At 60.6% G+C, this 14,585-nt stretch overlaps 1 protein-coding gene across 1 annotated transcript; it reads right to left on the bottom strand.

The window, feature by feature from the left end:
* Positions 1-1,079: 1,079 nt before the first annotated feature.
* Positions 1,080-13,625, bottom strand: LOC142093903 (calcium/calmodulin-dependent protein kinase type IV-like). Its single transcript, XM_075175554.1, has 11 exons — positions 13,504-13,625; positions 9,137-9,215; positions 8,784-8,846; positions 6,357-6,439; positions 6,106-6,178; positions 5,133-5,223; positions 4,969-5,043; positions 4,669-4,744; positions 4,387-4,513; positions 4,107-4,259; positions 1,080-3,682 (listed from the first exon to the last, which is right to left on the bottom strand). The coding sequence occupies exons 1-11, from the start codon at positions 13,599-13,601 to the stop codon at positions 3,455-3,457; spliced, it is 1,146 nt and encodes a 381-aa protein (XP_075031655.1). The 5' UTR covers positions 13,602-13,625; the 3' UTR covers positions 1,080-3,454.
* Between the last annotated feature and the right edge of the window lie 960 nt (positions 13,626-14,585).

The raw sequence follows: 14,585 nt of genomic DNA, 5'->3' as shown, positions 1-14,585 counted from the left end.
CGGGCCACGCTCTCCCCGCTTCCGGTGCGAGGCCCCGGGCCGCCCTCCCCTCAGGGCCCGGGGCGGGGAGTCACCGTGCGCGGAGCGAGGCGGACAGCAGAGCCGCGCCACCTCCCTCCCTACCGGATCGCCCGCCCCACCCAGTTCTGCGCGTGCGTCGCCTTCACCCCGGCAACGCGACAGCCAATCAGCGGACCCCGCTCGCGCGTAGGACGCTGCCAAAACACACACGCTCCAGCCAATCAGAGCGCCCGCTCCTCCGATTGCTCCGCCCCTATTTCTCTTTCTATTGGAGGGTTCGGGATACGCCCCGCCCCCGGCGCGGAGCGTCCTTGCCACCGGCGTCGGTTCCCCCTCGCGCCGGGGCGGTGACGTCAGGGCTCGGAGCATCTGTGTTTCCCTTGCGTGACCATGGCGACACGGGCTGCGGGCGCCACGGCAACGGGGCCATGGTGGTGACGTAGTCACGTCGGAGGGCTGCACTGTGACATCAGAGTGCGACAGCTGAGCCCCGCCCCGGGGCCCGACCGCCCGGGCAGGCCCGAGAGGCCCCGGCAGGCCCGAGAGGCCCCGCGGCCTGGCAGGCCCCGACCCGCCCTGGGCCCCGCTGAGGCTGGACGCGGTTCTCTTTACCGCACCCCCCTGCTTCCCCCTCAGCACGCTTCGTGCACCGGGCACGGCCCTGGGGGCAGAGGCCCCGCAGCCCCCACGCTCATCAAAGGTGCCTTTTCTAACGCAACGTTACAAGGGATTTGTCTTTTGGTTTTTTTTGTAGGTTGACCCTACAAAAGACCCAACGGGCCTGGTGTAACAGGCCCTGCTCAAAAAGGCTGGTTCCTATTTGCACTAAGGCAAAACGAGCGGAAGATGGCTGTCGGTCCGACAGCGCTTACACAAATCGCCGTAACCCTGGGGAGATGGGCAAATAGATGGAGTGTTCAGTTGTCCGGAGCCTGAAAATAAATCGTCGTATGAAAACAGATTAAAAAATCACAACAAAATGGCCTTCAGCAAGCTGCTATTGGCTCTGTCAATTTTTAGCCCTTGTATTCTGAGACAAACAGTAAAAACAGCCCATGTTACGATGTTTGATACTTTATTAGCTGTCTATACTTCTTTATAAATACCTGCAATATCAGAAATGTCACCACTATACCGAAGTAGTAAGTTATTAAAACACATTCTGAAAATGGTATACAGACCAAAATGGCATCTATTAGCTTTACTCCCAGGAGTACATTTTTTTCTACCTTTTAAATACTGATATTTGTGGAATAATACTTGGTTGACATGAGATAAGAGGCAAACTCCTTTTTTTGCTTACAGTTTTCCCTCGGGTGCCTTCCATCGCTGAAGACACTCTGTTAGTGGCTGTTCTCTAATGGTACCTTACTTCCCATTCTTCTGCAGGATCAGGAGTGGTCTGCGGGCAGGGCAACGTTACTCAGTGTTTCCCAGCATCGACCTCTGTTTCACAGGCTCTGGGTGTGCTGAGCACTCCGGCCTGGCCCTGCAAGGCGTTTAAATATGTATTTCATGTCAAAGGATATAAAATAGTCTTTTAAGACCTGGGTTAGTAAACAACATGGTTAAAGTTGGAGTTCTGGCCCTGCTGGAGTAAATGGGGACACGTCACAGAGTTTGAAGGACAGAGTGTGTCACCCTAAGCGTAGGATAAAGACCGGAGTTCAGCACACTGCAGGGTTCAGCCCTCTATATTAAAAACAGGAGAGAAAACAACTGCCCCGCCTGCAAAAACGCGAAGCAAAATAAATAATTTTTCCCTTGCCTAAACATTCTCCCACGTTAGCAGCGTTTGCTTTCTCCAAAGTGATATCTCGCTGCGCATCTGCTTCCCTGTGGACTGTTAGTTACAAAAAAAAGCACATTTCTGGTCAAGACCTAATATTTTTCCAATTAAAAAACCCTCTTGAACGTCTGATCTTTCCTCTGTACTCAGCTTTACAAGCACCCTAAACATAAATGAGCCTCTTACGGTATGGATCAGCCCTTACGCGTAGTTCTTTATGATTTCTGCTTGTGCTGTAACTAAACATGAAAGCTGCTGTGTTACATTTGCCTTCCTGCCGCTCTGATGACAGCTCTGACCCACCCTCTGCGCCGAGCCGGGTGCCTGTAATGGTGGCTTTCAGCCTCAGCAAAATTTCTAATTTTTGTTTGCAGCCCTTCCTTTATCAACTACTGGGTTGTACGTCCCCAGCCTGGCAAAACTAACTTCAGGTACAGATTTTGCCCTTCTCCAGCTGAGATATTTTTTTTGCCCGCACACATTGTTATACGTGTATGGCCCAAACGGCGAGGGGTGCGGGGCGCGGCCATTGCCTCGGGTTAGCAAACCTCGCGCTGGATCGCACCAGCTGGGACTGCGGAGCAGCCGCCCGGCTTTCGGTAATCCCCCCACGCGTAATATGGCTTTTCCTGTCCGATTACTTGTTCTGTATTAAAATCTGCAAATGCTTATCCTGTAGCTTGGTAAATAACTGCCTAAAAAATTTCTTGTCGAGAAGTTTGTCAACTGATTTCATTCATCTTAAAAAACCCAGACAAAATGTGTATAAACTCATTGTCCTCACTCAGGAAACAACAGCACCATTACGTGTTACAAAGTCTTACAACGCGCCGTAGAAAGAGTCGCATTGTTCTTCGTTAAAACTCGTTGTGTAAATCGTAACCTGGAACGCCAACGCGGAGGCCAGACGCGCCAGCGTTCCCGGTTCGCCACAATCCTACCACCATCACGTATCCACAGCAAGACTGAACGTGGGAAGAAATGAAACTGGAGTGGAACAAAAGCACAAATCAAGCAGAGGTCGTCTACCGTCTAGAGATAATAAAGGAACCACTGGCAAACACGGGTTCTCCGGATAGGATGAAACAGCTGGGTTCAAAGGCTCCTACAAACCTGGTCTGATACCGCAGTAAGCCTGCAGCTGGCTCTCGTGATAGCGACTGTGGCCGTAACGTCGATGGTCCGCGATAATCCAGACGCACCCTCTCCCCGAAGCAAATAAACCCTTCAGGACTATTTACAGGAACTGGCAAAACGCTGTCGTAAAGCCAACTTACTGCCTTTGCAGGGAAGGTGAAAGAAATCCTTTTTCTGCTGTTTGCTCCTCGGGTTTAAGCCACTTGGGATCTTTTCAAGCCACAGTGGCCAAAACTGTTAATTTGTCGGAAGATCGAGTCACCAGCCTTGTTTCCTCAGTCGGGTCCGTACAGACAGACACTCACAGCGACCAGGTACGACTGCACTGGCAACAGGACACTAAATAAGGGTGCTCCACACGACAGACCACGGGCTCCCGACGCACACCTACACTCGGGGCGCTCCTGTCCCCCCCGGCTTCCCCCGCCTCTCCCCGTGCCAGCGTCCGAGGGTCAGTGGGATATTGCTTGTCGAAGCCGTGGCGAGCCGGCAGCGGCGCCGAGCGCGTTAGCTCTTGCAGCCGGCGCCGTTCACGGGAACCTTGGACACGGCGGGGCAGTCGCTCCGGAAAGCATCGAGGTCCTTGGTGGCGGTGGCTTCGGGGCCGGTTGTCCCCGTCCCCTGGGGCAGGCAGGCACCCCGGGAAGGACCTCCCTGGCTGCGCCCGCTGCGGGAGCAGTCGTGGTGCCCGTGGTTGCCCAAGCGGCTGGAAGCCACCACGGCTTTCATGGCAGCCTGTTGCAAAGGCACAGTGGCGTGAGCAGTTATTAGCGTGCGTTTCCCCCTTTGATGCCGTTCCCGAGGCGCTCGAGCCCGCCGGAGCGTGCGGAAGGGGGGATCGTGCCTGCTCCTTCAGCCGCACTGAGCCGGGAAGCGCAGCCCTTCGCCTCGGGCACGGCTTTTCCCGGCAGCAGCTGCCTCAGCGGGCAGCCCCGCTGCCGCTCCCCGGGGACGCAGCTGCGCAAGGAGCCGCTCCATCGTCCTTCACCCCCCTCCCCGAGCCACCCCCCCAGCTGCCACGCGTCACTGAACATTTATCAGCTCGGGGCAGGGGAGCCTTAAAACCCAGGGACAGCAGCTCTCGGTGGCCCCAGCCGTTTGCATGAGGGGACGTGAACACGAGCCACCCCCGGGGCTTAACGGGGCTTTTTCACCTCACCTTCAGTTTCCGCCTGGCATTAAATTCCTGCAGTTTCTTCTGCGTGCTGTCCATGTGAGCAAATTTAGCGGCTTTCCCGGTGACCCAGGGATGCTCCAGAGCCTGGTAGACGGTCAGTCTCTTCTGGGGGTCCAGGACAATCAATTTTCTGACCTGTAACCAATTTTAGACACACAAAAAGGCTTCACTTGTTAAATGCCTCTAGTTTTGTTATCTTTACAAGCATTGATCTGAAGGCTTCATACTCAGCAGCTCCAAGCCCTGGCGCTGGCTCACTCACCAGGTCCTTGGCGTTGAGGGAAACCTCATCCCACCACGGGGACACGAACTCGTAGTCGCAGGTGAGGATGCGGCTGTACATGTACTGGTCCCCTCGCGGGTCGAAGAAAGGCTCGAAGCCGCAGAGCCTGCGAGCACGGGAGAGAGGAGCTACATGCCGCCGCCCGGGCCTCCCGGCGCAGCCGTGCCGGCATTTGCCGGCTGCTCGCGGTGGGCTGAGGTGGAGCAAACCGTCTCGCCGCCGCGGTTTCTGCGCCCGCGGGACCCCGGCAGTGTTACTCACAGGATGTAGGTGATGACGCCCACGGACCACATATCCACTTCAGGGCCGTACGGGCACCCGTGGAGGATTTCGGGGGCTGGAAGCAGAGTTTGGGGTTCAAATGCATGGGTGTGGGGGGCTCCCGGCAGCGCGGCCACAGTGGGAACCTCACGGCGGAGGAAACACCTCCTGGGTACCGGCACCGTCTCCCGAGCCCAGCACAGCCGTCTGCCATTCCTGCACTGAGCTGTGCACGGCCTCAGGCAGCGAGCAGCCTCCCCGGGTCTCCCTCCCGCCCCCCAGCTCTTCCCTCCCGCTCACCGCAGTACCCCGGCGTCCCGCAGACGGTTTTCATGGTGTCCTGTTCATCCACGATCTTGGAGAGCCCGAAGTCACCTTGGAGGGACACAGAGGGGAGCGGCGCTCGTGCCACGAAACCCCCCTCGTGCCACCAACCTCCCCCCCGACCCCCCCGGCAAACCCACCGATTTTAAGGGGAGCGTCGGGGGACAGGTCTGCGTAGAGCAGGTTCTCCGGCTTCAGGTCGCGGTGGACGACTCCATTTTCGTGCAAATACTACGGAGAGGGAGAAAGCAGGGCTGGGGAAGGAAGGGAAGGGGCAGGGGAAGCCCCGTCTGCCTCGGACAGAATTTGGGAGGAGGCGGCAGCGATCCGGGACCCGGCACAAACACAGAACCAACTCGCCCGACTATTTCTTTGGAAACACCCAACGCCTGGAGCGCCGGGGCTGAGGGGCACGGGAAGGACATTTCCATTTTTAAACCCTCCCGTTGCCATAGAAACCCCATCTCCAGCCGACCCGTGATGCAGAGCAGCGCTGACCTTCCTCCCTCCTCTCCTTCATCCCCCCAAATGCGGATCAGAAGAGGCGTCTCCGCCAGCAATGCCTTCGGAGGGCAAGGGCGAGCGGGCAAACGCCTCTCCCCAGGGATATTTGGAATGGGGCGGCTCTGGGTGCCTCTCCCTGGGGATATTTGGGATGGGGCGGCTCTGGGTGCCTCTCCCCGGGGATATTTGGGATGGGGCGGCTCTGGGTGCCCCTCCCCAGGGATATTTGGGATGGGGCGGCTCTGGGTGCCTCTCCCCGAGGATATTTGGGATGGGGCGGCTCTGGGTGCCTCTCCCCAGGGATATTTGGGATGGGGCGGCTCTGGGTGCCTCTCCCTGGGGATATTTGGGATGGGGCGGCTCTGGGTGCCTCTCCCCAGGGATATTTGGGATGGGGCGGCTCTGGGTGCCTCTCCCTGGGGATATTTGGGATGGGGCGGCTCTGGGTGCCTCTCCCCAGGGATATTTGGGATGGTGCGGCTCTGGGTGCCCCTCCCCAGGGGTATCTGGGAGGGTGCAGCCCCCGCAGCGACACCCCTGAACCACGCAGGGACCTCCTCGCCGGGCCATCCCCAGGGTCTGGGGGGGGACACGCCGGGGGCACGTTACCGAAACGGCTTCCAGGATCTGCTTGACGACGTGGGCCGCGTCCCGCTCGCTGTAGAAACCCCTCTCCACGATCCTGCGAGCACACAGGGTCAGCGCGGCAGCGCCCTGCCCCACACAGACCCCCCTCGCTCCCCGTCCCCCCAACCACGGTGTGCATCAGCCCTCTCCATCCTCATCCTCCCCCCACCATCGAGGTGAGATTTGTCCCCCCTCGTTAGGAGCCGAGATGGGGATCGCGGGGCTGGGCGTACCTGTCGAAGAGCTCTCCTCCCGTCACCAGCTCCAGCACGAGCGCGATCTCGGAGGGCGTCTCGAAGATCTCCTTCAGCTTGATCTGAAAGGGGCGACAGGAGGGATGCGGGATGCGGATGCGGGATGCGGATGCGGGATGCGGAGGCTGGCTGTGCCAGGAGAAGCACGCGACCGCCTAAGGGATTTACCAGGGCAGCCGGCGCATTTCCCTCCTCGCCTTTTTATTTGTTTGAACGGGAATTTTTTGAATTGTTTGGAACAAGCCCTGCTCACTTAATCGTGCGTTAAAGGTGATGCTGGGAATGGGAAGAGACGGGCACGCGGCGCCTTTATCCTCTTCATGTCTCCAGGCTCGTTAGCTGGAAGAGGAGCTCACCCAAAGCTTTTTAATTTCGCAGCTTCGTCGGTCACGCTGGCACCTCGGGCACCTCCGTCCAGCCCCGCGGCGTGGGAGCGACCCCCGGCAAACCCTGCCCTCGTCCCTCCCGGCACGGATCCTGCACATCTGCACTTGCGGGGATGCAGGAGATGCACGGAGCCCCGAGGGGCCAAAGCCACCTCTGGGACCGGGGCCCTGGGACCCCACGGGCGCTTTTGGAAATGTCCCTTGGACCATTTTGCAGCAGAAAAGGCACTAAAGAAACAAGGTTTTTCTCCTGATTTTTGTTTGTTAGTTCCCACGCGAGGTGAGCTTTGTCTGCACGAGACCTTTGTGCCACTGCAGCAAACCTGGAATTAACAGGTCTCTCTTAAAACTACGTAAAAATGCAATTTTTTTTATTTTTTTAATGGAAAACAGAGAATTTCATGCTTCTTAGGACTTTTGTGACACTGCGAATTTCATGGGGCTTTAATCATTACCTTCATAGGCTGGGTGACAAGCCGTGGTACCCCGCAGGGTGAGAGACACTGTGTGGCAGCTTATTGCATTATAATAATACACGGAAGCACTATAATTTTCCTATTAACTTCAAAAGTTTACAATCCTATTATCATCCGCTGTTGAGGTTGGTGCTGAACGATAGCGAGCGCATGGATAGCACCAGCGTAAATAATGAAACGGAGCATCTCTTCTTCGAAAAATCACTTGAACTTGGGAGTGAGCAGAACCCTACGAAAAACTCAGCGATTTAAATATTAAAACGGTCGGGCTGGTTCCTCCTCCACGCCTCCGTGGTGTCGCTGCCTGGAGAGTAAAGGAGGAGGGAGGGCAGAAATTGAGTTTTCTGTTGCGTTTCTGGTAACACATCAGAGAGGAGCCTCTCCCCACCCATGGCTGATATCAGCCAAGCATCCTCCCGGGCTGCTCCGTGCGGGCGATCCCTATCCCGGCCCATCCCTGCGTCTGCCCAAATGTCCTGGGAAGGGGGAGGCATCTCCATGGAAAAGGCTGAAGCGCCTGATTGCCCTGAAACTCCCCAATGCCCAAGGTAGGCCCACGTCAAGCTGGCCCAGGGGCTTAGGGATGCCCCGGCTCCAGCCCGTTCGTCCCCATCACCCTCATTTTTTGGAATTCCTTTGGCTTCATCTCTTGCATCAAGGTTTGGGACGACAGCGGGCGGGCAGGACATCCCCGCCGGGGCTCCTCCAGAGAGCAAAGCCGTATTGCTCCAAGGACGGTTGACGTGGGCTGGGCTGGAAGCAGCCGTGCCCGGGCTTTTGAGCCATACTGCAAAAAAATGGCTCATACTGGCAGCAGCAGCCAGCGGCGAGGCGATGTCCCGGCGATGTCCCGGCGATGTCCCGGCCACGAAATCCGTTGGAGCGGGGTCTGTCGCACCCCCGCAGAGCCAGTCCCCAGCACCACGGCGGCAGCAGCAGCCAGGTGGTTTTTTGTGTTATTTCTTTAACTCAGGTCATCTCCGAGATGCTTTTGCAATTTGCCGGTGGAACTAAGCAGCCGGGAATAAACCTTTTTACCAGGTGGAGGGACGGGGGGCACGGAACCCCCCCCGAGGCCCCTGCCGTTGCGGAGGGGCCGACGCGGCGGCCCCGGCTCTGCTGACACCAGCGGTGATTAGATCCGCTCCTGGGCGTTGCAAATCGTTCCAGCCGAGCTGCTGTTATCCCCCGAGCGCTGAGCAAGAGAAACGGTGGCCGGCCGCGCCGGGACGCAGCGCCCAGCACCCGCGGCCCCGTCCTCCCCTTTTATCTCCCCTTGCAGGATTCATTACAGACGGGCAATTTTCCGTGGTATTCATTTGATCTCCTCGATGGAAATTGCTTACCGAATGGAAATCTCAGGCCAGGGGACAGGGGGAAGACGGGGGGGGGCCTGGCTCTCGATATTGGAGCTGGGAAGCTCAAAGGTGCCACAAGACCGGGAGTTTCATGCGAGCGGGGAGTCACCGTGCCACGGCGAGGACCGGGCAAGGCAGGGAGGGGACATGGGGTGCAGGCAGGGTTTCCCGTGGGGTCGTACTCACGATATTGGGGTGTGAGAGCCGCAGCAGGACCCCGATCTCCGTCCTCACGATCTTTTTGTCAATCTGGAAAGCAGAACCCGCATGGAGGTGGTGGTGTTACCTCTGCTGCCGGGTCTGGGTCCAGCCCCCCACCATGCAGAGACCCCTCTCATGCACCCAGTACCCCCCCCCAGCCTGCTGCACCCCCAGCCCAAACCCCGGCACTTTTCTCCCTCCAGGACCCCCCAAACCTCGGCAGCGATGCCCGGCTGACAGCCCCGTGCCCATCCCGGTGCCCCACCGGTGCCAAGGTGCTTTGGGAGGGGAGCAGAGACCCCCCCACACCCTGCAGCCCCCCGCCCACCCACACTCACCGTCTTCTTCAGTATCTTGGCGGCGTACGGGGTGCCCGTGCCCTTCTCCTCGCAGCTGTACACCACCGAGGTGGCTCCCCTGCGGGAGGGCGGAGGTGCGTGAGGTGGCCTGGATGCGGCCGGGACGGAGGGGGGTCCCCGCTCACCCCACGCCCCCCACCATGACCTTTGCCAGCACCAGACCCTGGGAGCTCAGCGTGCACCTTCCCCCTGTGCATCCCCGCATCATTTCCAGCTTTCCTGGGTAAAACCATTTTAATTAAAACCGAGTCCTACAGGGGGTTTAAATCCTTAAGCGGCTTTCACGACAGGACGGAGCCCCCCTCTCTCCGCCCGCGGCCGCGAGGACAACCTCAGCGGGGACCGCAGGGATGTTGTGAGGGTCCCCAACCCGGCCGCATCCCCGCGGTGCCGGCGAGGCCACGGCAGACGGGGCGATCCCGCACCCCCACAAAACCTCCCCGCCAGGATAAACCCCTCCAAGTTACAAGAGGGTTCGTTCCCGTTAAACCCCCAGCAGTGCCCCTCAGCTGCCAGTGATTTTTTAGATCTAGTTAATAACGTTTTCTAACCACTGGACAGTGAAATCAACCCATTGCTCCAGGCCATTACGGAGCTCGTTTGCAATTTCATCTTTGCTGCCTGGTTCCTCGGAGCGGATTAATTCTCACCCCCAAGTAATCGACCACGTTTTATTGCTTTTTGGCTTCGCCGTCTTCTGGGACCGAGTTCAGGCTCTGCCTCCAGGCGCACGGCATCCCCGCCTGCCCGTGCCCTCGGCCCAGGCAAGCACGAGGGCTTCGGCATCCCCGAAAGCCCGGCCCCGAGCGCCCAGGGGCCTTTTTTTGCACCAAAATCTCCCCTGGGACCAAGACCATCCCCACAGCGACCTTTTGCTGCGGCACCACATGCCGAAAGCCCCGGCGCCGCCGGCGCTCCCCGGGGTGCTCTCGTGAAAGAGAGAGATTTGCTTTAAAAACGAGAGCGGATTTTGCAACTCATCCGGCTGAACTTGGGAATCGTGTTCCCATGGCAACGGCAGAGTCGGGTACCACGGAGCCTGGGGATGCTGCGGGGCCTGGGGATGCTGCGGGGTGAGCAAAACCCAGCAATTCTAGACCTTGGCCATTTTCAAAACATTTTCTTCCTTTTGCTCAACATTTTCTATGGAATTTTGTTTTGCAAATAAAAAGCAATTTGGAAACACATTGCTCAAGCTCGGCGGGGAGAGGTGGCCGTCACCCTCCTCTTCTCCAGCTCAGGAAAATGGGCAGACAGCTTCAATTTGAACCTAAAATGGCATCACCGCTGCTGCGACCGCAACAATAACGTGGTTCCAGTGGGAGAAACACCCGGGAGCATCTCCCCTGGCTCCAGCAGCCCTCCCGCAGCCGGGGCTCAGCTCACGGCAGGCACGGTTCCCAAACGCGCCGGGTGGTTTGCAGTAAACTCTGCCCTGCCGCTGCCTTTCCGTGTGCGGCAGACGCCCGGTTATTACCCCCATTTCCCAGCCTCCTCCTTCCACCCCCTCGCTGCGGCTGAATCCCAGCCCGGACCCGGCGCCTCTCGCCCTCCCGCCTTCCGGCAAGATTTTTTCCGCCTGGACAATTTGCAGCCTGATTCCTGCTGCTAACAGGATCGTTTAGAAGCCCTCGGCTCGGCGTTTAGGAGGTGCTGGGGTTGCTCCTCGGATGCAGCGCAGCCTGCTGTGCCCGCGGCGCGGCACCGGCTGCCCCTCGCGCGTTCCCAATTACGGCAGCGGCTGGATTCGCGCCGGCATTCGCTACACCCCGGCCCCTCGCCCCGCCGGCCCCAGCAGCCGCCGCTCGCTGCTGCTTAAGGCTTCAAATAAATATCCGCAATCAACCTTGACTGCGACAGGAGATAATTGCATTTGCTTTACAGATGAACTGGAAAATGTCGAACAATGGGATTTGCCGAGAGAGCCTGGACCGGCGGCGGGGGCACGTGCAGCCTGCCAAGCGCCGGGGCCGGCCCGTGGGGACGATGGGGTGAACCCGCGGCCGAGCCGGCACCCCGGCTGGACGCTGCTGCCCACAGCCACGCTGCGACGGCCGAGAGCAGCCCCCAGACTGCTCCGAGTCACCCCCGGGGCACGCCAGGCTGGGTCCTCCCCGCTGGCATGGCAGCACGGCCGGTGGGACGGCCACCCCGCGCTCCCTCCGTCCAGCCCCTGCTCCCTGGGGCTGCTAAGAGCAGGATCCGACCCCGCAGTCCGGCACGGCGGCTCGGGCGGCTTCGGTGCACTAAGCAAAAGCCATGCATGGCAAGTGGGCTACCACCGCCCCGGATCACTCCGTGTGCCCACCGCGCCGGGCGTGCAGCCGCGAGCAGATGGCCCCGAGACCGAGACCAGTTTGATTTAAACCTGGATGGTTGGAAGGAATCCGGGGGCTCAGCGCCTGTCTCTCTGTCCTACATCCATCGGTGCAGGATGCTGCCGAGCCCTGGGCTGACACCGGCCACGCCTCGCTAAGAAGCCTTAAATACCTGCTGTTACCAAAGCTGCTGTTTTTCAGGCTCAAAGCTCCTCTCCCGATGGAAACCCTGTGGACGGCTGGGGCTGGCCCAGCCTGAACCACCACCACCAAAAACATCCATTTCTGAGCCCAGGTTTATAGAATCATGGAATCATTAAGGTTGGAAAAGACCTCTAAGATCATCGAGTCCAACCGTCAACCCAACACCACCATGCCCACTGCACCATGTCCCTAAGCGCCTCATCTACACGGTTTTTGGATACCTCCAGGGATGGGGACTCCACCACGTCCCTGGGCAGCCTGTTCCAAGGCCTGACCACTCTTTCAGTAAAGAAATTTCTCCTCATGTCCAATCTAAACCTCCCCTGGCGCAACTTGAGGCCATTTCCTCTCGTCCTATCGCTGTTACTTGGGAGAAGAGACCGACCCCCACCTCTCTACAACCTCCTTTCAGGTAGTTGTAGAGCGATGAGGTCTCCCCTCAGCCTCCTCTTCTCCAGGCTGAACACCCCCAGTTCCCTCAGCCGCTCCCCATCAGACTTGGGCTCCAGGCCCTTCACCAGCTTCGTTGCCCTCCTCTGGACACGCTCCAGCACCTCCATGTCCTTGTGGTGAGGGGCCCAGAACTGAACACAGGATTCGAGGTGCGGCCTCACCAGTGCCCAGTACAGCCCCCCTCAAACGGGGCTGTCAGACTTTCCGCACACAGGTTCCCAGCACCCCCTTGACCCCCCTGCCCTGGGGGCACTGGGACACCGGCTGCCCCTCGTCACCTCCCCTCTGGCTGGGAGCGTTCCCAGCACGGGAGCTCCTCGGTGCCAGCGCTGCCGCTCTCCTCCGCAGGACATGGGAGCTGCGCCCGGGCATCTCCGGGATGCGTCGTGGCCCCTGGGGCACCGGCAGCCTCCCGGGCCCGCGGGCGCTCGGCACCGGCCCTGGGCTCCCCCGGACGCCGCATCCTGAGGGCTGGGAAAGGGCCGAGCTGCCGCGGAGGACGGCAGCGCCAGGGCGGTGTGTGCCAGCGGTGAGGGCAAACCTGCCGGGGAGGCAGAGACGGGCACTGCCTTCGGGCAGGTTTAAGACACGTGTCCCCTGGCAGCCCCGGGAAATGGCACACAGCACCCGCGGGACCTGGCAAGCCAGCCCTGACGTTCCCTGCCCATGAGGATTTACAGTAGGACCTCAAATAAATATGGCACGAAACCTTCCACCAAGCAGCCGGTGTCTGCCACGGCAGCTCCCGTCAGTGCCACCGCACGCCCCACGGCCACGGGGACAGAGCCGGTGCCCTCGGTGGGACCTTCCAACCCAGGGGGACAAATCCAGATCGGGGAATAAATCCCCCCGTGGGGCCGCGTCCCTTCGCTGGGGCTCGTGCCGCCCGTCCTTTGCAGGGGGCTGCTGCGGGAGGGACCCACCGCGGCCCCACGCCGTGCCGGGCTCATCGCCCACCTCCCCAAAACCTCGGGCTGCTCAGAGGGGAGACGGGTCTCACCACGGGGGTGAGAAACATACGGCTCCACGCGCAGGGGGAGCCCGGGCCCCATCCTGCAAACCCTCAGTGAGCGCTCCCGAAACCACTGCTGCGGCGTCACGACAGATCCCAAGCCCCAGCTTACGTGTCAGGACAGGGTCTCCCGCCATCCGCCCCCCCCTTATCCACCCCTCCATCCCCCTTCATCCACCCCCCCCGCATCCCTCCATCCCCCCCCGCATCCCTCCATCCCCCCCCGCATCCCTCCATCCCCCCCCGCATCCCTCCATCCCTCCCTCTCTCCCCCAGGCCAGTCCCTGCCCCCATGGGGACACGCTCCCGTGCAAGGACCCCCCGCCAGCCCCTGCCGACCCCCCCCCGGCAGCCGGTACCGTCCCAGCTCGGGGCCCATGACGTAAAAATCTTCCAGGGCCGTCTCGCGGTGGGACCCGTCGATCCAGTACTCGCTGCCGGTCTTGGAGGAGGGCATGGTGGGCCGGGGGCGGCGAGCTCCCGCCAGCTGCTGGGAAGAAGAGACTCAGCCATCGCCGCGGCCCCCCCGCCTCGCTGCCCCCACGCGGGCGAGCGCCCAGATGGCCCAGCAAAAAGCAACGCTCGGGATTATCGAGCGCGATGAAGTCGCAGCCACAAATCTCCTTCCCAGCAGGCACGTACGCTGCCTTTTTTGAGATAATACCCCCTGCCTATATCGGGTCCCTCCCTGCTTTTCACACCAGGCCCCCCCCCACCCCTCCCCGTTTCCCACCCCATCCTTCCAGGGCTGCCTCGGCTTTTCAGAGCCCGGCAGGCCGGACCCTGCACCCAGAGCCCAGGCTGTGCCCCACAGGCTGGCACATTGGGGTATTTGCACCCCGATTCCCGCAGTCACCCCCAAAACCACCCCGACATCAAGCACGCCTGCCGGCCGGGGCCTCCCGCCCCTTGCTCTTTGCAACCCCGTTAATATTCGGGTCGGATTTGGGGACCCGGCACGTACCGTTAGCTGCGGCGTCGCTGCACGGCGGAGCCGTGTCCCCCTCGGCGTTGCCTCATCCCCGGCGCGGGGCGGCTGTGCGGAGGGTGGGCGCTGGGTGCGGGGGCCGCTCAGCCCCCGCACACCTCGGTGCCGGCGCCGTGCCCAGCTGCAGCCCCCCGGGCCCGTGCTGCCAACCGGCGGGCCGGGCCCCCCGCGCTGCTCCCCACCGGGGGGGTGTTAGGGCTCAGCTCCTTGGTGGTGCTGTGCAGGGTGCTGAGCGGCGCTGGGGCACAGGGATGGAGGGATGCAGGGGTGGAGGGATGCAGCAGGGATGCAGGGATGGAGGGATGCAGCAGGGATGCAGGGATGGAGGGATGCAGCAGGGATGCAGGGACGTGGGGATGCGGGGATGCAGGGAAGCGGGAACGCAAGGATGCGGGGAGAGAGGAAGGAGAGGATGCGGGAACGGGGCTGCGGTGCCCGGGGACCCTCCCAGGC

The sequence above is a fragment of the Calonectris borealis genome, chromosome 28 (genome assembly GCF_964195595.1).
Source record: "Calonectris borealis chromosome 28, bCalBor7.hap1.2, whole genome shotgun sequence".
NCBI lineage: Eukaryota > Metazoa > Chordata > Aves > Procellariiformes > Procellariidae > Calonectris > Calonectris borealis.
The sequence above is the reverse complement of the archived record's forward strand: the minus strand, read 5'-3'. Positions and strand labels throughout refer to the sequence as shown.

Coding starts and splice junctions, on each gene's coding strand:
- LOC142093903 (XM_075175554.1), bottom strand. CDS start 13,601: ATGCCCTCCTCCAAGACCGGCAGCGAGTACTGGATCGACGGGTCCCAC. Junction 4,514..4,668: donor GGCGTCATCACCTACATCCT/GTGAGTAACACT, acceptor CCGTGCTCGCAG/GCTCTGCGGCTTCGAGCCTT. Junction 3,683..4,106: donor ATGCCAGGCGGAAACTGAAG/GTGAGGTGAAAA, acceptor CCTTTGCAACAG/GCTGCCATGAAAGCCGTGGT.